This window comes from Suncus etruscus, chromosome 1, assembly GCF_024139225.1.
Source record: "Suncus etruscus isolate mSunEtr1 chromosome 1, mSunEtr1.pri.cur, whole genome shotgun sequence".
In the NCBI taxonomy this organism is placed as follows: Eukaryota; Metazoa; Chordata; class Mammalia; order Eulipotyphla; family Soricidae; genus Suncus; species Suncus etruscus.
The window spans coordinates 28,961,433-28,985,730 of NC_064848.1; the positions used below are offsets into that span (position 1 = coordinate 28,961,433).

General features: G+C 33.7%; 1 protein-coding gene across 3 annotated transcripts in view; it reads right to left on the bottom strand.

The window, feature by feature from the left end:
* IKZF2 (IKAROS family zinc finger 2) overlaps positions 1-24,298 on the bottom strand; it is a 189,958-nt gene that overhangs the window by 45,372 nt on the left and 120,288 nt on the right. For all 3 annotated transcript variants that reach the window (XM_049784155.1, XM_049784154.1, XM_049784153.1), the window contains exon 4: positions 16,452-16,619. In XM_049784155.1, coding sequence (XP_049640112.1) covers positions 16,452-16,619 — 168 coding nt within the window. The remainder of the gene's footprint in view (positions 1-16,451; positions 16,620-24,298) is intronic.

The following is a 24,298-nucleotide window of genomic DNA, read 5'->3' on the forward strand; positions in this document are numbered from 1 at the left end:
AGACATTTATGAAGGTCAATACACATAGAATCATTACTCAAGAAGACCCGTTACATTGTCTCAGTATATGTACATCTAGTACTGGACAGAATATGATTTTACTTGACCCATAGAAGGAGACCTATTATGAAGAACCAAGAAGAGGTCAGAGAAATAGTCCAGCATTTACCTTGCAAGTAGCAAACCTAAGTTTGATCTCTGGCAAAAAAAATAGGGCCATACACTACTACTACTACTACTACTACTACTACTACTACTACTACTACTACTACTACTACTACTACTACTACTATTACTACTACTACTACTACTATTACTATTATGTACTGTACTAAAGATAATGCTATAGATATAGGAGTCAAAGAAATTTTCTACTTACCATATTTTTAAGAATATAGTATTTCAACAGAATTTTTATTTAATAAAAATATCATATTAGCATTTGGCATTAGCCATATGTGACCACTGGCTATCACACCTGGAGTGTAAATCCCCAGAGAAAGGATAATGACAGTGACTGACACAGTGCTATTCCCAAACATATTTATTTAAATTATTTGTGATGCTACTATAAGGCATAGATTGTTCTCTAAATGAATGTAAACTCAATCAGATCATCATATCACATTCAGAAACAGTTGCAACTATAATATAGTAGCTCCTTAATAATATTTTTTATCAATTTCATATTGTTAGAATATTACAGAAAAAAGGAAGAAATCAATTCCATCAAGGCCAACACCCACAGAGGCCACTATCTATAAAATTTTCATGTTCTCTTCATAGCTATGCTTTCAAGAAATTTGGTTTCATTACACATCGCCAAAATGTGGATATTAGGAACCAAATCTCAGTAAGCATTAGTAACTGATCAAGTGATCAAGCAAACAAACAAGTGTGACTGTAGTTCCCTTTTTCGATCTTGATGCATACCATATTTTAATAAGCTATTCTGATTACATATGGATGTTCTGATTTATAACGGGAAGGTGAGAAAGGATGGGTAGCAAGAAAAAAGTCGGATGTTATGAAAGTGGCCATGTGTGATGAAGTAAGATTCTGTACAGGAACTTTGGAAATATCTGAATAAGACAGAAAAGCTGATTGACATCTGTCAGTAGCAGCATTATATCTCTGATGACTCTGGAATAAAGATGTGATTTTTCTATCCAATACTGTTCTCCATTCTAAAACATTGCTCCTACTTTGCTTTATAATACTGTACTATGGAATTTTAGATGATTAACTGAGGGTCAAGAGATAGAAGAAGGGTTAAGGCACTTAACTTGCCTTAACAGATGACTGAGTCCAATTTCCAGCACTAGACAGTCATTGACTATCTCCAGGAGTAAACCTAAGGAGAGTCATAGTAAGCCCTTGTTATACTGTCAGACATAGCCCCCAAATGAAAAAAAAAATATTATGTGCCTAAACTACACCAAATAAACTAGATGCATGTGATTCAATGTGTAATAAAATTAAGATTTTTCATACTAATATTTGATTGTTACATTTAACTAGGATCATGCAGTTCTGGAACACCCAAGAATATGTGCTAAACAAATATTTCAGGTGTCACTGTTACCTGCTATTAATGCTTCACAATCCCTCTTCAAACTACATCATGGCTCTAAAAAAATCAACTATTGGATAAAGAAACTGTCTGAATTTTATATGCAAATATATTGTCTGATATATACCAGTTATCCTTATAGCTGATGGTTAGTAAAATAAAGTTGTAAAAGGATACCTCCACCAAAAAAGAAAAAAAAACAGATTTTCAGAGAAGGTCGAAATAATGCTATAGGAAAGAACCATATAGTAAGTGTCTTAAAAAAACATAACTGGGGTTGAGACATAATACAGCAGATATGGTGCTTGCCTTGCACAGGTCACATGTGAATCAATTCCCAGCACCATATATGGGTTTAAGTCCCATCACTCTCTGAACATATACTTAAGTGTAAAACCTAAACACTGTCATGTATGGTCTAAAAAAATGAAAACAAGAAGATGACTAGGAGATAGGCAATGGAGGTCTTGGGGAATGTTAAGAGTATGGATGTACCTTTCAGAATTGTTATAAGATTATAACATTGAGGTATCTATTTAAAGCACTTCTACTGGAACTTTGTAAAAAAGATTTTTGGTAGTCTAGACAGATGACTTGGTGAGTGGTAATGCAAGACAATAATATTATCTTTTGTTTTTTATCTTAGAAATGTCTCTATATTAAGGGATGAGGGTGGGAAAGGGGCAATTGGCTGTGCTCTTGGCCTATTCCTACTCTTTTATTCTGCTCTTATGGTTCACTTTTGAAGGTGCTTAGAAGACCATATGTGGTGGTGTAGATACCATAAGGGTTGGTCTGTCCAAGGCAAACACCTTACAGACGTTTAATATCTTTTAGATCCTGAAGGTATCATTTTAAAAATTTACCTAATGGGGGGGGGGAATTGTCACACCCAGCAGTGTTCATGGGTAAAAATATTTTTATACAGCACTCAGGAATGAACCTGGATTGGCTGCTTGTGAGGTAATTGTATTATTTTTCCTCCCCAAATCTCATTCTATCTAATTTCCCTCGAGCTCAAATTCAGTTGACAAACTAATAAATTAGTCCGATTTTTTTTTTTTGGTCTTTGGGCCACACCCAATGACGTTCCTGGCTGTGCACTCAGAAATCGCTCCTAGCTTGGGGGATCATACGGGAAGCTGGGGGATCGAACTGCTGTTCCTCTTAGATGACCTCGCTTGTTTAGGAAAAAAACCTCTAAAGCAGATATACTTATAGCAACCTTTATACAATCCATTTGATAGATCACTTTCTTAAAACCCCCTGAAAGTACAGCATTTCAATCCACCAAATGCAAATAACAATGGGACATATAAGGAAAACACCTGCAATTGGAGATATAGAGAAAAATCCTCACAAATTTCCAAGTACACCAAAATGCCCAAACCTCATAGATGAGGAACTATTGTGAATACCTAATGTTTTAGCAACAGAAATCAGGAAGTCACTAGCCTGCAAAATTCAGCAAACTATAGATGAACAATTTAAGAACTTTTTTAGAAAATGAGAAAATCTATACAAATGGAACTGAAAGAACTAAAATTATATTAGCGAACTACAGTGGCATATTTATACAAATGGAAAATTGCATAGACAAATTGAAGACAAATTACATGCCATTACTTATAAAGAAGTCAAAAAAGAAAGGAGAAATAAAACAAAAAATGTATATTGTACTTAATAAACATAGACAAAAGAAATAATCTCTGAATCATATAAATATAAAAAGAAGAGTAATAGGGTAAGGGGAAGAATAAGTAGTGAGGGAGATGAGAGCAGAGAACTTTCACACTTTCTGGAAAGAGGCTGCTACACAAATCCAAGAGGCAAAAAGAGTGCCAAACAAAATAGACCCTAATAGAAATACACCAAGCATATAGCAGTCCAAATGGAAATAAAAACAGATAATATATATATGTATATATATATGTAGAGAGAGATGGATTATTTAAAGCAGTAAGGGAGAAGAAAAACATTAAGTATAAAGGAAAAAACATAAGAATGAAACAAAAAGAAGAATGTAATGACATATTCAAATGACTGAATGAAAGAAACTTCCAACTTAGAGTCCACTACACATCAAACCTCTCATTTACATGGCAGGGAAAGTTAAAAGCATTCTCAGGCAAAAAAAATAACTTGCAATATTCATGCAAACCAAACCGAGTCTAAATCAACTACTCAAAGACAAATTATATAAACCAAATAGTCAACTATAACAGCAATAACTCTACACAACATAATGGCACAAAAGCCCTTTCTGTCAATAATTTCCTGAAATGTCAATGGACTGAAATCTCACATCAAAAGGCAAAGAGAACCCATTTTTATTTTATTTATTTTTTTAACATAATTTTTATTTTAATTGCAGTGGCTTACATATCATTCACAGTAATATTCCAGGTACATATTTACATTGAATCAGGGGAATTCCCACCACCAAATTGTCCTCCCACAACTGCTACCATTCTGCCTCCCATATCCTCCACTCTTCCCCCCCAGGGGCTGCTAGAATGCGTGGTCCCCTCTGTGTCTAGTTAATTACTTAGTGGGTTTATACCTGTTTGGTCTTGGTGCCTCCATTATTTCCCCCTCTAGTTGGGAGGCGGGGCTAGAAAGAGAACCCATATTTGATGATTTATTTCCATTCTCTGATCGTTTGCTTTAGGCTCTTTTCCAAACCCTTATGTTGTATAGGGTTGTTATGCATCTCATCTTCCAGCTCACTGATTCAGTCCTCAGCTGCATTACTCGTTTGAAGAGGCTTTCCAGTGAGGTTTTTTAACTTTGTCTACCAAGTTTTTCTCCCATTATTTCAGTTTAGAGTTTTCTCATTTCTATTTTCATATACTCTTAGTTCTTATTTGTGGTTCATTCAGCTCGATACATGCTTTCTTTAACTCCTATTTGAGAGGCTAAATATGTGCTTGGCATTTTTGTGGTCATCAGAGCTGCCATCTTAATTCTCCCTATATAGTGTTGGCCTGCATTGTTTCCCCATTGTTACACATGTAGTGTGGTGTTTTCTATATGTTGTGCCTGGGCACATATTAGTAAAAACAAGAACAATGTGCTGGCGAGGATGTGGAGAGAAAGGAACTCTTATTCACTGCTGGTGGGAATGCGTCTAGACCAGCCTTTATGGAAAACAATATGGAGATTCCTCAAAAAACTGTAAATTGAGCTCCCATATGATCCAGCTATACCACTCCTAGAAATATACCCTAGGAACAGAAAAACATAATTCAAAAAGAACTTCTGAATACCTATATTCATTGTAGTACTATTTACAATAGCCAGAATGTGGAAACAACCCAAATGCCCAACAATAGATGGATGACTAAAGAAACAGTGGTACATATATACATTGAAAATACTATGTAGCTATCAGGAAAATGAAGTCATGAAATTTTCTTATACATGGATGGACATGGAAACGATTATGCTGAGTGAAATAAGTCAGAGGGAGAGAGAGAGAAATAGTCTCACTCATCTATGGATTTTTTTTGTTTGTTTATTTGGCCACAATCAGTTATTGGTGACAATCAGGGGTTACTCCTGGCTTTGCAGTCAAAAATCACTCCTGGCTTGAGGACCATATGGGATGCCTGGGAACAAATTAGGTCTTGCCTGAACCAGCCACATGCAAGGCAAAAGCCCTACTGCTGTGCTATCACTTTGGCTCCTCATCTATGAGTTTTAAGAAAAATAAAATTCATAATAATACCCAGAGACAATAGAGATAAGGGCTAAAAGGACTGGCCCACAATATGAAGCTTACCACAGAGTGGTAAGTACAGTTAGAGAAATAACTACACTAACAATTGTCATGACAATGGTAGTAATTGAGAGAAATGTGTCTCGAATACAGGAAGGGGCAGGGATGAAGAGAGATGAGAGCTAAATGGCAGGAAGGGAATAGAGTGGGATATTATCTTTTATAACTGAAAAAATACTACAAACATGTCTGTAGTCATGGTATTTAAATAAAGATATTTTTTATAAAAGGCGAAGAGTAGAGGTTTGGATCAGGAAACAAAATCCAGCCATTTGCAGCCTACAGGAAACACACTTAAAATTTCAGCATAGGCATAGGGTCAGAGTAAAATGATAGAAAACAATTATACAAGGGGGCCAGAGTGGTAGCACAGTGGTAGGGTATTTGTCTTGCACACAGCTGATCAAGAATAGACGTGAGTTCGATCCCCAGCATCCCATATGGCCCACTGAACCAGGAGCGATTTCTGAGTGCAGAGCCATGAGTAATCCCTGAGTGCTACCGGGTGTGCCATCGCCCTCCAAAATAATAGAGAAAAGGGAAAACAATTATACAAGCTCTTGGAAAGCAAAAAAAAAAAAAAAAAAGAAAAATTAAAGCTTGAACAGCTATACTTATATCAGACCAAACTGCATTCAAGCTCAAGAAAGTATTTAGAGACACAGGGAACATTAGACCAACAAGTGTTAACTCTGATCAACATTTATGCACTAAATGTAGAGTCAGAAAAATATGTCAGGCTTTTGCTCACAAACTGTGAGAAGAATATGGATAGAAACATGATAGTAGTGGGAAATGTCAACACACCATTATAACCACTAGGCAGATCAATTAAACAGAATACTAACAATTGTCTTAAATGAGAAACTAGAAGAACTAGGACTAATAGATCCATACAGGGCCTTTCATCTTCAAAAAGCTGAATACACATTTTCTCAACTACATATGGAACTACCTCTAGGATAGACCACATTTTAGGAGAAAAATATAACTTACATAAAATCACAAATATAAGAATTATACCAAACACCTCCATCAGACTAAAATGACACAGAGATCAAGATTGATTGTAAAAAGAAGATGTGGAGAAAATCTAATCCCTGGAGAATAAACAACATGCCACTCAACAACAACTGGTTCATAGAGGAAATCAATGAAGAAATAAAGATTTCTTGAGACAAATGATAATGAAGAAATAAACTGAAAAAAATCTAAGGGATACTGCAAAAGCAGTAATTAGGGGGTAACTCCTAACAATACAGACCTACTTTTGGAAATAAGAAAAAGACAAAATGAAAACCAGATGGCACACCATAAATATATGGAAAACCATTAGCATAAGAACCCAAACACAAACAAGAGGCAAGAAATAATACCAGAGCAGAAATCAACAACAAAGAAAACAATACAAAGAATTCATGAGAACAGGAACTGGTATATTGAGAGACTAAACAAGATAGACTAACTTCTGGCAAGATGCACAGAAATAAAAGGAAAATACTCAAATAAATTGCATTAGAAATAAAAGGGGAGAAATTACAACAGAAACCCAAGACATTCAAGATAACACAGCTTACTGAGAACTGTAATCTGTTAAAATAGAGATACTAGAAGAAATGGACAAATTTCTGGAAAAACACCATCTCTCAATACTAAATGAGGAGAAGTAGAAAGCCTAAGTAAGCCAGTTACAAGTAAGTAAATTAAAACAGTAATTAAGAAACTCTCCAAGAATAAAAGTGCAGGGTTTAGGGTTAAATTTTTTCAAACATTCAAAGAACAATTACTTCCATTGATCGTCTGATTCTTTCAAACTATTGAAAAGATGGGAATCCTCAATACCTTCAATAAAGATAGTAACCACGTTCATTACCAAAGCTGACAGAGATACTACCAATAAAGAAAACTACAGAGGCCAGAGTAATAGCACAGTGGTAGAGCATTTGCCTTGCATGTGGCTGACCTGGGACCAACCTGGGTTTGATCCCTGGCATTCCATATGGTCCCACAAGCCTGCCAGGAGTAATTTTTGAATGCAGAGCAATGAGCAACCTCTGAGTGCCACTGGGTATGTTCAAAACAAACAAACAAACAAAAAGAACAAAACAACACACACACATAACCAACCTATAGGCCAATCTCACTAATGAACAGCACTGCAAATCCAACAACACATTAAAAATATACATTATGACTGATTTGGCTTTATTACAAGAATGCAAGAGTGGTTAAATACACACACATCAATCAAGATCATAAACTATATCAGTAAAAGGAAAAATAAAAAGCATATGATCCTATCAATCAATGCAGAGAAAGATTTGACAAAATCCAACAGCAAATAGGTGTAGAAGGAACCTTCCTCAAGATAGTAACAGCTATTTATAAATATCCCATAGCAAACATTATTGTTAATGGCAAAACACTGAAAGCATTTCCACTAAGGTCAGGCATTAGGCAAGGATGTTCACTGTCACCACTCTTATTGAACATAATATTAGAATACCTCACAATAACAATCAATCAAGAGAATGAAATCAAAGAAATCCAAATCAGAAAAGAGAAGTCAAACAATCTCTATAAGCATATTACATGATGATATACAGCATAGACCCTAAAGTGTTCATAAAAAAGGTCCTAGAAACTATAAACCATTACAGAAAGTGATCACCTGCAAAGTCGATATACAAAGGACAGTTGCTTCCTTTTTTTCAAATAAGGACTCATAGGAGAAAGAGATCAGTGTGTATCCCAATGAAAACAGTATCCAAAACTATCAAGTACCTAGGAATCAACCTAAACAGAGAGGTGAGAGACCTATACCAAAATAACTTCAAAATACTTCAGAGAGAAATTAAAGAAGACCTAAAGAATGGAAGACTATCGCATGCTCATAGTTTGGAAAATCATATCATCAAAATGACCATCTTACCTAAAGTACTATATAGATTCAATGCAATTCCTATTCAAATTCAGACAATATTCTTCAAGGCTTTAGAATAATTAATTATAAAGTTTGTGAGAAACCATAAAGGACCTCGAATAGACAAATTGATATTGATAAACAAGAAACTGGGAGACATCTAATTACCTAATTTGAGACAAATTAGGTTTACAAAACAATAGTGATTAAAACAGCATGGCATTGGAACAAAGAAATATTTTCAGACCAATGAGTCTGAATAGAATATCCAATGCCAATTCCATAAGTATCTGGTCAATCAATCTTTAAAAAAAGTGTCAAGAATTTGATATGGAATAAAGACAGTCTCTTCAACAAATGGTATTGGAAAACAGGGAAATCACATGAAAGAAATTACATAATGGTCCTTATCTTACATCTCCCACAAAAGCCAGTTCAAAGTGAGTTAAAGACATTATTATCTATTATTAAATGCAAATCTATAAATTCAACTTAGACCTCAATAGTTTTCGATAATAAGATGCCAATGACAAGAGCTATAGCATCAAACCTGAATAATTGGGACAGTATCAAATTAAAAAGTTTCTTTATTGTAAGAGAAACATGGTCAAAAATTAGAAGACATTTAACTGAATAAGATAAAATGTATCCAACACATTATATAAAGGTTTGCTATCAAGAACCTAGTATTAACACTCACAATACTCACAAAGGTTGATTCCACAAAACCTTAAAACTCCATCAAAAATGGGGAGAGGAAACGAATAGACACTTCTCTGAGGAAGATCAACAGATGGCCAACAGAAACATGCAAAAGTGGTCATCATTACTTATCATTAGGGAAATCTAGATACAGACAAAGAGATATCATCTTAACACCAGTGAGGATGGCACATATAAAAATGTAGAGAATATTCTCTGTTTGTAGGGATGTGATGAGAATGATACTCATCCATTGCTGGTGGCAATCCTGCCTGGCCAAACCCTTATGGAAAACAGTATAAAGTGTTCTCCATAAACAAAGAATCAATCTGCTATATGACCCAGAAATCCCTATTTTGAGTATCCACAACACACACACACAAAAAAAACAATGGCATTTGATCTAAAGAATGTATGCACACCACTATTCATTGAGGCACTCAGTACAATAGCTAAGACTTGGAATTAATCTAGATGCCAACAACAGATTAGTGAATTCTGAAGATGTTGTACATATATACAATGGAATACTGAAAAGCTGTAAGGTATTATACAATCATGCAATTTGCAGCAACATGGGGTGGAATTAGAAGATACGATGTTAAATGAAACCAGAAGAAGAATCAATACAGAATGATATCACTTGTATATGGTATTTAGAATAACTGCATGAAGAAACATAGTGGTCTAAAGAGTAGTTGTCTTGAACACCACTAATGGCTCCAGAGTATAGCAAAAAGAAGGAAAGAAACTGAGTAAAAGAGGAGAAACATGGATATAAAAGAATGAGGTACAAGGGCCAAGTGGTTTCAGGTGCATGGGCAGTGTTACAAAAGAACAGAAATAGATATCTAAACCAAATTTAACAATGGAACCAAGAGACCCAACCTTTAATGATCTAAACTTAAAATGGCCTGTTATACTGGTAGGCGGGGGTACAAGGAAGGTGGTATGAGATGTACCAGATATATATTAGTGGAGAGGGGTCGACACTAGTGGTGTGATTGGCTCTGATTCATTGTATATCTGAATCCCAACTATGAAGGTCTTTGTAAATCACAATGATTTCAATAAAATCAAAATGAAAAATATTGACTTGTCACAGTATGCTATGGATTTTAAGGACAACCCTCAAGGATACAACTGATTCTGTTTCAAACCATTATGGTAAAATGCAATAAGAGAACATTGGCTTAAATTTGATGATCTAGAAGTTTCAGAAATCTCTACCTTGTCTGTGAAATCTCCAGCAGCTTATTTTCATTTTATACTTCAAAGAGCCCTGCAGCAATGGAAACAGCTGTTCAGACTGAGCTGGTGTTCTCTTTATAAATGTATAGATGTCTATAATAATATTCTAATACTTTTTTGGTTTTTTTTGGGGGGGCACACTTTATGATGCTCATAAATCTCTCCTGGCCTGGGGACCATATAGGATGCTGGAGGATTGAACCGCGGTCTGTCCTAGGCTAGTATCGTCAAGGCAGATGTCTTACCACTCTGCGCCACTGCTCCGGCCCATATTCTAAAGCTTTTACCCACAGAAACAGGTGTGAATACATTTAGAAGTCATGAACTCCCACTACAGTGCTCACTATAGGATAACTTTAGTGTCTTAATTTTAATACATCTATAACCTTTTAATCTTTTTGTTTACAGTGGTTTTTTGAGATATAGGTTGGATATAATGCCCTAATTTTCCATTACAGTGCTATATATTAGACTCCAAATACAGTGCAAATTATGATGTTTTGACAAATATTCCAATTTATTCATTTTCCATTTTATTGTTGCTACTAATATGATCTAATGTTTATGTCCACAGATATTACTGGAACAGACAACTGCATATTATATAGACTATTGTTACAGTGCTCATTCATTGAGTAGTTTTTTCAATTTATTTTTCATTCAAGCTACTTTACTATTATATCATGATAACCATGTTTTCATTTTGCTTTTAAGGTAGAAGCCAGGATGGTTAAGACTCATTAGACGATATTTTGTGGTGTGAACTCCTTTTACAGTGCCCATTATCATATTACTTAGTATTCCAGACTTGAAAATTTTGATTGTTCGAAGAATATTCTAAGCACAAACTAACACAAGAAGCATTTTCCAGCAAAGTTTACACTCACCAATTATGATTTTCCTAGAAATTAGAAAACCTTTCCACCTGACCTGCAGCTTTATATTTTTTAAGCTCTCTGATACATTCTACCTGGTCAGTTTTTCAACTGCAACCTATGGATCAATCTCAGTGTCTATCTATGTGTGTGTGATGGTCACCTCTATGTCTGTCTAATGTCCATATGTACTATAAATAATGTCTATGTTATAATAGTCTTTCTCCCTGTTGTATACAACCCTTCCCTCCCCACTATACAAGTCCTTTTCTATCCTTTCACTCCCTCACCCCTGTTTTGTTATTTCTCCCTATTTCTTTTTTCTCTCAGTTCTTAATTCCTCAGGAATCAGAACATCTTCCACACCCCCACACCCCCACAAGCCCCCCCCCCCCCACTGCTGCCAACTGGTTCCCAAAGCAAAAGAACAGCCTAGCCTACCTCGGCATGGGAAGAAGTTGTCACTGCTGATGATTTGCTTCGTGAATTCTTTTCTCCCACCTCCCTTAGCCATGGATTGTTGCTCACTACCAGATCTGGCTCTAAGACATCTCCTGAACTATGACTGCTGCTGATCATTTTTCAGACTCCATAAGATTACATTGCAGGCTGAAGCTGTGCTCTGGGTTTTATACCCCCCCCCTCCCAACTTATTTCAAAAGACTTAAGTGAATATGCATATTTCCTTTGTATATTTCCTTAGGTGGACTTCCTTATGTAGATGTAGTTTTCTCCATCCTTTTTTTGAATTTGCTTAGTAGGAAATTTTAGTAAATAAGTTACTCTTGTGTTCTGAGTTTATGTTAGCACCAGGTTATAGGGATAGTTTAGCTTGTATTTTTACCCCGGTATGTACTAGTTAAATCCTGTAGCATTGTTTCTTTTTGAATAGGTACATTTAAATGGGGAAATCTTACATATAGAAAGAAGTTATTATCTAATAGGGATAGGGACTCCTACTTTTTTTTTTATTGTGGGGAGGGGAGGGCTTTCAACTTGAACATTTATCAAAGTGCCTTGAGTTAGTTGATCAACATTGGCCATTCACCCCCAAACCTTAATCATATCTTTGGAACTGGCATGGTTTTCTGCATCAGCACCAGGAATAAAACTTCTATTGGGGAAGGCCCTAATGCTGCCCTGGCACCAAATTGCTCCAGGGTGGTTTCATACAACACCCTGACAACTGGACCCAACAAAAACTTGTTTTGAGGGTGGGTTTTCCTTCATTGCCACCTAAAGGTGAGATAGATGAAACCAGCAGACAATTGTTATCACCCTGAGTTTCAACACAAGAGCTCTAATTACTGAAGCCTGACTATAACAACTGTGATTGAGGAGAACTTTTCATGGGATTATAAAGAAAGGCTTTGGGATTAAACAATTTAGTATACCTGGCGGCTGAAATTTATCTTATGTCAAGATGCTTCTTGGGTACAGTCACCTGTTTTTAGGCCAAAAGTTTTTTTCTTTCTATTTTCCCCAACTTTTTTTGCTCCTATGCAAAAAACTGTCACTTTTTATCTTTTAGATAGGAACTCCTACCTTTTTCATCATACCTTGGAAAATAAATTGTTTTGCCTTATCATTCTGCATTTTTCTATAAAATTAATGTGGGAAAGAAAGGATGGTGACCAGGGATTAACTAGTCTCATGTGGATTGATAGAGATAAAAAAAGAACAGAACATCAAAGCAAAAGTCAACAACAATAAAATCAAGAGAACCAAACTATAACAATCTAAACTTAAAATGGGCTGTTATACTGGCTGCCCAGGGGCCAAAAAGGGTGTTGGTATAGGATGCTCCCTGGGAACATTGGTGGAAGGAGGTTGACAATGGTAGTGGAATTGGCCCTGATTCATTGTACATCTGAAATTCAACTATGAAGGACTTTGTAAATTACAATGGATTCAATAAATTTTTTATTAATATCTTTATTAAACACATTGATTACAAATATGATTGTAGTTGGGTTTCAGTCATGTAAAGAACACTCCCTGTGCAATATTCCCATCACCAATGTTCCAAATCTCACTCCTCCCCACCCCACCCCTGCCTGTACTCTAGACAGGCTTTCTGCTTCCCTCATTCATTCACATTGTTATGATAGTTCTCAATTTCTCTAACTGCACTCATTGCTCTTTGTAGTGAGTTCATGTCATGAGCTGGATCTTCCAGCTATCCTCTCTTTTGTATCTGTGAATTATTACAAAAATGTCTTTTATTTTCTGAAAACCCATAGATGAGTGAGAATATTCTGCATCTATATCTGTCTCTCTGACTTATTTCACTCAGCAATAGAGATTCTATGTACATCCATTTTAGGAAAATTTCATGACTTCATCTCTCCTAACACCTGAATAATATTCTATTGTGTATATTACCACAGTTTCTTTAGCCATTCATCTGTTGAAGGGCATCTTGGTTGTTTTCAGAGTCTGGCTATTGTAAATATTGCTGCAATGAATATAAGTGTGAGGAAGGGATTTTTGTATTGTGTTTTTGTGTTCCTAGGGTCTATCCCTAGGAGTGGTATAGTTGGATCATATGGAAGCTCAATTTCCAGTTCTTGGAGAAATCTCCATATTGCTTTCAATAGCGGTTGGACAAGATGGCATTCCCACCAGCAGTGGATAAGAGTTCCTTTCTCCACATCCCCGCCAACACTGCTTGTTCTCATTCTTTGTGATGTGTGCCAATCTCTGTGGTGTGAGATGGTACCTCACAGTTGTTTTGATTTGCATCTCCCTGATGATTAGTGATGTGAGCATTTTTTCATGTGTCTTTTGGGCATTTGTATTTCTTGTTTGAGATAGTGTCTGTTCATTTCTACTCCCCATTTTTGATCGGATTAGATGGTTTTTCTTGTAAAGTTCCATCAGTGCCTTGTATATTTTGGATATTCAGATGGGAATATATTAAGCTGAGAAGCTTCTGCACCTCAAAGGAAATAGTGCCCAGGATACAAGTGCCACCACTGAGTGGGAGAAACTATTCACCCAATAGCTATCAGATAAGGGGCTAATATCCAAAGCAAAAATTTTTAATGCAGTAATCTAAAAAATTTATCAGAAGTTTTAGGAATTATGGTCTTATTCTAATACAGGATCCAAAAATTGGGTGGGAGTAACAGGGTAAATGAAGCTTGTAGCAAATGAAGAAGACTAATAGTCAATTTAAGCTATCTGACAAATTAGGGAAGAATAACCCTTAAGGGCTATACCTTATTTTATATTTTTATGAAGAAACTTAGCAAATGGCTAGTATTTTAAATTCCAACTAAAATAAAATAAAATGACTGTCTTATCATCCCTTTGATGTGCCATTGCTCTCTTCCCTTTTTCCTCTCCCTATTCTCTTTCCTTAAGCAATATATGATTAGCCAATTTTGGAATGCTTTTTTAAACACATGTGAAATGTATGACTTACCATGTTAATTGGTATAATTATAGGGGCCACATCTATCTTACTTTTCTTTGCATCTCAAAGTAACACTATATTTATTTACAAATATAGATTCAAGGAACAGTTTTATCTTATATAAATAACTTATATAGTCATACAGAACCATAAAAATGATAGTACATACCTGACTTGGCCAAATTCATGGGAGAACTACTTTTGGGAAAACCTTTTGCACTCCTCATAATTCAACACTGAGGGGCTTTAAAAGGTCCAGGCTCTATATGCCTTTTAAAGCGTGACAGTAGCTCCCTAGTTCAAACTAACTAAAAAAAAATCTAAAGACTTTGATACCTTAGACATGACCATAATAACTTATCAGTTAAAAAGATGAAAAAAAACTTATGAAACAGAAATTTGCAAATGAATTCCAGAGTATCACCAAACCCTAAACTTTCTATGAGCAATTTATAAAAAGTATATAAAAACTAATGTGTACTACTTATGATATCGAAAGCAACCACATTTTGTAAAGAATAAAATATAATATATTTAAAGATAAATTTGGGGCCAGAGAGGTAGGGTGTTTGCCTTGCATGTGACTGACACAAGACAGACTTGGTTCAATCCCAGGCATCCTAAATGGTCTCCCAAGCCAGGAGCGAATCTGAACACATAGCCAGGAATAATGCCTGAGCGTCAACAGGTGTGGCCCAAAAATCAAAAAAAAAAAAAATAAAAGATATATTTGCCTCAAGATCATATAAAAGATATGTTCAAGAGAATACTGCATTATAGAATCTTTATTCAACTCAATATTCCTTTAACAAAGCTAGCTGAAAATACCTCATGTCTTAATAACTTTTTAAAAAGAACACCTTTTAAAATTAAAAATAACTTGAAGATAATAGTTTTCACAGCAAATTTTCAACAAGGAATATAGAATGGCATATTTGAAAATAAATTAATTACTTTGCATAAAATATATACTGATATATGTATACTTAATATAAACTTAGATATCTTATGTTAATGTTTTAGTTGAGTTAACTTTTATGTAACTGCACAGAAATGTAAAATATGTCTAAATTAGCCTTATATATTTTATATTTAAGTTACACAAGATCAAATACATTCTAAGGATTAACAGGAAGAATGTAGAGAAAGATAATACAAGCATTACCTTACAAACTCTATTATTATACTATGTCAATGATGATGACAATCTAATTCCATCACATTTTTATTATAAAATTAAATTTTAATGTTCCATTATGAACAGAAAAGGTATAGAAAATATTTATATATTAATTTCCATAATATAAAATCATTAAGATTTCTAAACATTCTTTCACTTTTATATGATATATCCTACAATTAAAAACTTAGATTTTTAACATTATTTAGAAGGAGATTGCATTACAGGGACTACTCAATAAATATAGTTTCAGTTTTATAGAAACAAAGTGAATATAAATTATTCTGATAGCCATGTTTATGATAAGTATTTCAGCTTAAAAATAGAAGGTGACTTTCCATTGAAGTCCCATTCTTGGTACCATGTCAATAAAAATATCAGTTTTTATGTATTAAAAGTTAAACATCATTGTGATATTTTACTATATTTTCAATTATTTCTAATTAATAATTATTATACTAGTAAAACATTTATAAAACAGTTCCATAACAACTGTTTTTATAACTATAAAGGATTTAAAAACAAGATTCTTTAGCTGACAGGCTTTTTGCCAAGTGTTTAAGTCTAGAACAGAAGGACCATATGCATCCTGCAAGATTTATCAGTTGTTCAACACACACAAATAAAAATATTGTCTAGCTCCTTCCTAGAAACATACTAAAACTGTAAGTTACTTTGATTATTCTATCACAGTTGATTGAGATTCTCACACTTTCATCATCTTTGGAGTATTGGGGACACTTACCAGAATGGGTCCTGAGGTGTCCTGTGAGGGCGTCCCTTCTTCTACAGGCATAGCTACAGAAAGGACATTTGAACGGCTTCTCTCCAGAGTGTAACTTTATGTGTCTCAGAAGGTTGCCCTTCTGAGTAAAAGAAGCTCCACACTGATTACAGTGGAAAGGCCGCTCACCTACAGAAAGAGGTAGAACATATCGAGTTATGTGCTAGTGATAAATATGCTATATACTATTAACTAAAGCTTGTCTCTGGGCTGGGAAGCATCATTCCTTTATAAGTATTTCAAAAATTAAATTTATTTTGTAATACTTAACAGGTTTAAGCACCATTCTCCCTCTATCACATAAATGCTATAGGATTTCTGTCACTGACTCAAATAATTATAAAAATGCCATTGTCTTTCCTTTGGGTTGTATATATAGTTGTGTTATTGCTGACTTTACTTTCATATATCTCTTATAATGTCATTACTAATTTGGTATAACAGTTTTAGTTTGCTAATTTAGAAAAAATTGAAAATGAAGTACTTAAGTACTTAAGTACCTGACTATAGTTTATAAGTAATGAGTACACTAGCTGATAGTTTTAATCTTGGTCAATTGAACTCTAAAGTCTTGAACTCTTTATTGTACCCTGATATTACGTTAAAAAATATAAACTTTGAAATGAAAAGAGGTCTTTAGTCTAATTCTCTCATTTAGCTGATAATTTATCAGGAGGTCAAACAAATTCAAGAATGAGAGTAGGTTATATAAGTTATCACCACAAAAACCAAGAAATAGAGTTCAGGTATTCCACTTACACTTCTCACTGATACTAAAACCTTTGAAAATTTTTTCTATTACATCATGGATAATCCAAATAAAATTCTTTCCAGACATTTCCTATATATTATCTTTTGAAAGAATTAATGTTTGATATCTTTCTTTCCTCCTATTAATAATACTGCCATTCAATATTTAAGCCAAAATTATGGGTTCAGTCCACTGTCTTGGCTTATCTATCAGCAATGTCATAAAAGATCAAAAACAGTTAATGAGGCAGTAAAATTGGCAAGGTGGATCAATTTGATAAGATTATAAAACAACAGAAAAATAATATTACAATAAGTTTATCTGTTGAGATAGACAACTAAAAATAAATGATTCAAACATGTTATCTTAAAGCTCAAAATTTAGAAAAAATAAAATTAACAAAATATCTTTTGCTTAAACTGAGCCATCTTTGTATTTGGAGTTAGAAAACAGCTCTAATTTTAATAACTAAAATATTTATACTGAATTATAATGTTTCAAATATGTAAAGGATTCATAGTAATAGCCAACAGTGAATCATAACTAATTTGTCATTAATAGAACACAGAGGTTTGTTTTATTAAAGATAAGTGTAAGGGATGAAAAAGACAATCCTCTTGTTTACTTTCTAGCAGCTAACTTTGCAAACTTTGTCAACATATTTATAGAAATTTATCAACATTTTAAAGAAATTTAAAAGTTGATAAATCATATGCATATCAAATTATTTTTGTTTGTATTGTATTTGAGCCACACCCGTGGTGCTCAGGGTTTACTCCAGGCTCTGAACTGAGAAATCATTCCTGGCAAACTCAGTGGACCACAGAAGATGTTGGGGATTGAACCTGGCCCTGGGTAGGCATTGTACAAGACAAATGCCATAACCCCTGTGCCCCAGATGCATATCAAATTTGTTCATAAGACAAATTAATGAGATACATGAAAGTGTCTGAAACATACCTATGTGGATGGGTATGTATTTATGTGAGTCTGTTTGTGTGTATAAGTAATGTGAAACTTTTTTTATTGCCCTAATCAATTTTGAAATCTTAGGATCTAAATTTATCTAAAAAACTCTTTCTGATATATTAACTGGAAAAATATTAATACTAAAATCAACTGAAATTTTGTTTCATGGAACTTGTTTTGATGCATGTTATATGAAGTTTTACAGAATAATCTAAGTATAAAATTATCACAGTCTGATAAGTTCTCTAATTTTATACAGACAACTAGTGCTTTAAAGTCCCCACCTATTTCAAACTGAGCAGTGGTCTATATAACTTTTAAAATAAGGATTTTCTACAATTTATTTTTGACAGAAATTTAATATTAAGAGGAAAGAAACATGAGGTTAACATTTTAGATGAATAATAGGAAACATAAAAACACCTTTCATTCCAAATATTGTATTTTCAAATACCATTGTGTTTTACTAAGCAAGTAATAAATTATAGTGCAACAACTTAAAAGTAAATTAAGTTGGTATGCCAAACAAAAACATAAAATCATGTTTGCCTTTGAAAAATATCCAGATCATGTTATTTTAGAATTTAACTCTCGGGGTCGGAGAGGTTGTGCACTGGTAAGGCATTTGCCTTGCATGCATCCTAGGATGAACTGTGATTCAATCCCCCGGGATCCCATATTGTTACCCCAAGCCAGGAGCAATTTCTGAATGCATCGCCAGGAGTAACCTCTAAGCATCACCGGATGTGGCCAAAAATAAAAAACAAAAAAAGAATTTATCTAACTCTTCTAAATCTTTAATTTTAAGTATTTAAAATCTTAAAATTTAGCACACTAAATTTTTTAAATTGCTAATTCTTATAAAGAAGAAATAGCAACAGTAGATTTTTCAGTTATATGTAATTGAGTTTTATGAGAAGAATGGCAAGTCAACTAAAATTTTTATTGACAAAATAATTTTATCATCTTTAATAAAAAAAATTCTGGTGCTATAGAATGGGTACATGTGGCCAACCTACATTTGTTACTAGACATCCTATTTGGTATCCCAAGCACCATTAGGAGTACTTTCTGAGTGCAGAGACAGGAGTAAGAGCATAAGAACTGAGTATGTGGCCCCAAATAATACAAAAAAAAATAATGGGCTAGAGTGATAACATAATTTACATACAGCTGACCCAGGTTCAATCCCTGGCATCCTTTATGGTCCCATTAGCCTACCAGGAAGAATGTCTACATCCAAAACCAGGAGTAACTCCTGAGTGCTGCTGGGTGTGGAACCCAAACCAAAAAAAGAAAAGAACAAAATATTAAAAAATATAGAATTTCTGAATTAATATTATTATTTTAATGAGGAAAAAGGACAAAGTCCTAGGCATATCAAGAAATATTTCTGTGTTGCTAAGTGTAACTCAAAGTAATAGTGTATCTCAAATTCATGAATTCATACAAGTTCATATGATCATGCTAAAGAGAGGAAAATGTGAAAGGTACTAGGCATATTAAGAAATATTTCTGTGGGGCTGAAGGGGTGGCACAGCAGTAGGGCATTGGCCTTGCATGGGGCTGACCTGGGATGGACAATGGATCGATCTCCTAGTGTCCCATATGGTTCCCCAAGCCAGGAGCAATTTCTGAGCACAGAGCCAGGAGTAACCCCTGAGCATCACCGGATGTGGCCCTAAAACCAAAAACCAACTCCCCCCCCCAAAATTTCTGTGTTGCTAAGCGTATCTTAAAGTCATAGTGTATCTCAAAGTTATATACGATAGGAAGTAAATAAAGGTATGATAAAGCAGAGCTGTAATACTTCTAATTTCTTTTCATTTTCTTTTTGTTGTTAGTTTTTTATTTCTTTAGGCCATACCAAGAAGTGGTCAGAATTTACTCTTGGTTCTGTGCTCAGGGATCACTTCTGGTGGTGATCATGGGACTATCTACAATACCAAGAATGTAATCTAGGCTGGATGCATACAATGCACCCAGTTTACCTATTCACACTCTCTCCAACCTCCAATGGCCCCATTTTAATAAAATGAAAAAAGTAGTCATAACACACTTCAATTTTAACCAAATTATAGTCTGGGAAATAATGATATATTTTACAAATACATAATTTATATGTTTTTATTTTGCTTTAATGTTATTTAATATGGCTTTCGGCTTTCTTTTTCTATGTATCAAGTATGCAGAATTTTTTTTTGTTTATATATAATGAATTAGTTTAGTAAACCACTGGGCTTTCTGGATGTGTTACACATGAATTCAGTTGTAATTACAATAAAAATCATCAAATAACATGCTTGTTGGACAAAAGGATAAACTGAGTTTAATTTTACAAGCTATTTTAAAGCATTCTTTATTACATTTCAGAAACAATAATGTAGGTGTCATAAACAAATATATTTAAAAAATGAATAAAAAATGAAATGACTAAGCAAACTGAGTTTCTAAAAAGTCATTTTGCAACATGGAAGCAATAACTTTGTCAAATGAGAGATTATTTTTTGGCCTGGGGATTATAGTTATATGTTTAAAATAATATGATAATTAAGAGAAAAGCTAAATTATCTCCATATTTTTATGTAACTTGAAACAACACAACTCAATAACTTTTAAAAATAATTTTACTTTTCATTAATATATGTAATTCACTGATCTTTTTTGACTTCACATAGACCTCATCTGGGACAAAAAGTTAATCATGTTCATTTAAATAAGGTTTAAATACAGGTAACATTCAGGGAAATCTCACAAATATATTAATTATGTTAATGACCTTGACAAAATAATATAGTTTTTTAAAACAATTAGCTTATTATATCAGTTATAATTATCCTAGCAAGGGTAACTACAAGTCAATACAGGACAGCAATTAAGATGTATTCATGCTATGTTTTATTACTTTTTAATGTTTTTTCTCTACTAATTTTGTTGAGAATAATTTGGGTTATTCACTCAATTAAGTTACATATGAATCTCATCTAATAAACTGCATGTCAAGATTTTATGTAATTTATAAAACAATTTTTTGATCTATGGTTAAATAGTCAATTTAAACCAAGTATCTATGCATCCATTTGCTTTGTTAAATAAAAGGCTAAATGTGCCCCTGTGTTAGATAGAGGAGCCATCAAATATGAAAAGTCCAAGATAACTGTAGAGAGGATATGAACAAGACAATGACTCCATAAAACTGCTCCGTAGAATATTGAATGCAAAAATACAAGTTTAAAAGGTGAAACTATTCTACCTAAAGATGGGAAAAGTAAAGGTATTCTATATCATTTTTACATCAATCCATGCTTATACATGAATTGATTCCTTACTCCTATTCTTTTTGCTCAGTATTCCAAATGAAGAGTGCCTGGGGTATCAATCAATCTGGGTATTACCTGATTACCTACCAAAGATGTAACACCAAACTTTAAAAAAGGTACTGGGATTGTACATTAGTAGATTAAGCAAGGCAAATAAAAATTAATTAGAACTAATACTCTATATCATTTTTAAAAGTGTTTTTAGATCACTTTTTTTCTCAATATTCTCAAATGTTTCTTCCTTATTAATATTCATTTCTTTTCTTACTTGGAAAGATATTGATTTATGTTAAAGTATCATTTTTGCACTCTCTGTCCAGTTTTAGTGAAGAAAACAACCTTGAGTGAATTTACCTACTCCTAATAAACTTGGATAATATCCATTGCAGATTTCATATTGTAAAATGGAATACTTTGCCAATTTGGTGGCATTAGCTCACACAAGCTAACTCCATTATCCATTTGATGGACATGAATCACTTGCTGCACTTCTATCTCTACTCATTGGAAAGAGGGGAAGACATAAACTTCCTGCATGTTTGGGAAAATGCACCAAATTGTCTTTTATGTTCTTGTTCTGGTTTAGTGGTCACAGAGGGAATGAACTTCAAGTTGACCACTATCATTTCAATAATGACCACAAAAAAAGTCATGTCATTTCAATTAATTTTTTGTTGTGCAGCATCTCTTTTAATATACTCCACGAGTAAATACTCAGAAACATGTCTTTCAGAAGCTTCATAAGTATTTAAATGATAATTTATATGATGACTATATACATTTGAGAAGGGGAAGTTTTAAAATAAAGACAGTAGGTCATGTCTTTAAGGAGTAAGCATGTGGTAAATGAGAGGCTCTAACTTGGTTTGTTTCTCTCATTTAAGTAATACAAATACAATTTGTATTCTAATATAGTACTAAAATGAAGTTGAATACATAATGATCTATCCAGATAGAATTTGGGTTATTAGAAAGAAATATAATTAATTAATTTAAAGAAATAGCAGAAATTCAAAGTCAACAATGTATGGTAGATATATCAAGGTCCTCTAGTACTTTGAGTATATTAACAAAAATCATTCAAGAATGAAGAAAATAGGGGCCATAGCGATGGAGCAACTGTAGGGAGTTTGCCTTGCACACCGCTGACCCAGGACAGACCTTGGTTTGATCCCCAGCATCCCATATGATGCCCCGAGCCAGGAGTGATTTCTGAACGCATAGCCAGGAATAACCCTTGAGCATCACCAGGTGTGGCCCCCAAAAATAAAAAAAGAATGAAGAAAATATAATTTTATAATGTTATAATAATTAAAAATCCATCAGTTAACAAAAGTCTTAAATGTCAGTTCATTTTCTTTTATTTTACTCTTGACCTTAGCCAAAAGGCCGAGAGTGATGATCATTTTCCTTTATTTTAACAATCAAATTAATTCCACTGTTATATAATTAACTGGAATTCATGGATTAATTATATTTTGTTGTAACTAGATATACTTAATATATCAATTAGATCATTAAAATCAAAATAATTCAGTCTACTATAGAAGAAAATGTCACGTGAACTCTAGATATATTCTTAGAACTCCCTTAAATTAGGAAGACTTTTTAGAACTTTTATGAAACCTGTCTTCAGTTTATGTTTCTGCCTGAAGATAAACAGTATAACAGTTATAACAGTTAAATTCAACTAAAAGTCATTAGACTAATTTTGCTACTTTATCCAGTTAAAAGGGGCAAGTTACATATCAAAATATGTTATCATAAATATATATCATAAAATATATCAAAATATGCTATATTTCTATTTATAGTAATTCTGTTATAAAAATACACTGTAACTTTGTAACTCTCCTTTAGAAACTAAAAGTGTAAAATGCTCCATAAGACTGGAAAAATACTAGAAAAAGTAATTGTCGTCTTTGCCTTTGATTTTCTTGATTTTGTGGGGTTTGGAGGGGATGTGCTCAAGGCTTACTCCAGGGTTTGGGCTCAGGGATTACTATTGGCAGGCTAAGGGGAGCATAGAGGATGCATGGATGAAAGCTGGACCAGCTTCATACTAGGAAACTGCTCCTGCTGTACTATAACTTCACCCCTCTTTTTTATTTTACTATCAGATATGAATGAAATCTTGATTTTAACTTCCAATGAAATAATTTTAATTATTTAAAGACACTACATTGGTAAATACAATATTTTAAAACACAAAACTATTTTAAAAGCAAATCCAAAATAAGAGACATTTAACTGCTTATTGTGTGATTAAAAAAGTTCTAAAGCTGATGATTTTAACTGAGAATACTAATTAAATTAAAGTATACAGTTCAAGCTATCTATACTTTTAAATAAATTTTCATATAAACTATGAAAGTCAATGATCTACTTATCTTACCACACTCTCATCTCAGTTATAAATTTTGTTAATTTTGCTGGAGGATTTGAAAGGTTTTAAATAAGGGGACTGGAGCGGTGGTGCTAGAGGTAAGCAAGCTAGGCAAGTACTTGCCTAGGACATCAATGTTCGATCCTCTGGTATCCCATTTGGTCCCCTAAGCCAAAAGAGAATTCTGAGCATATAGCCAGGAGTAACCCCTGAGTATCAACAGGTGTGGCCTCCAAACACCAAAAATAAATAAGGCCCTTCTCCTCACTGGACTGGCATTTCACATTACTTATATATCTTAAAGTATGTATTAAATCAATCTAAGGTCTCTGTCTTCACCCTGTTCCATAGTTACATAATCCTATTGACAGATCCACCACCT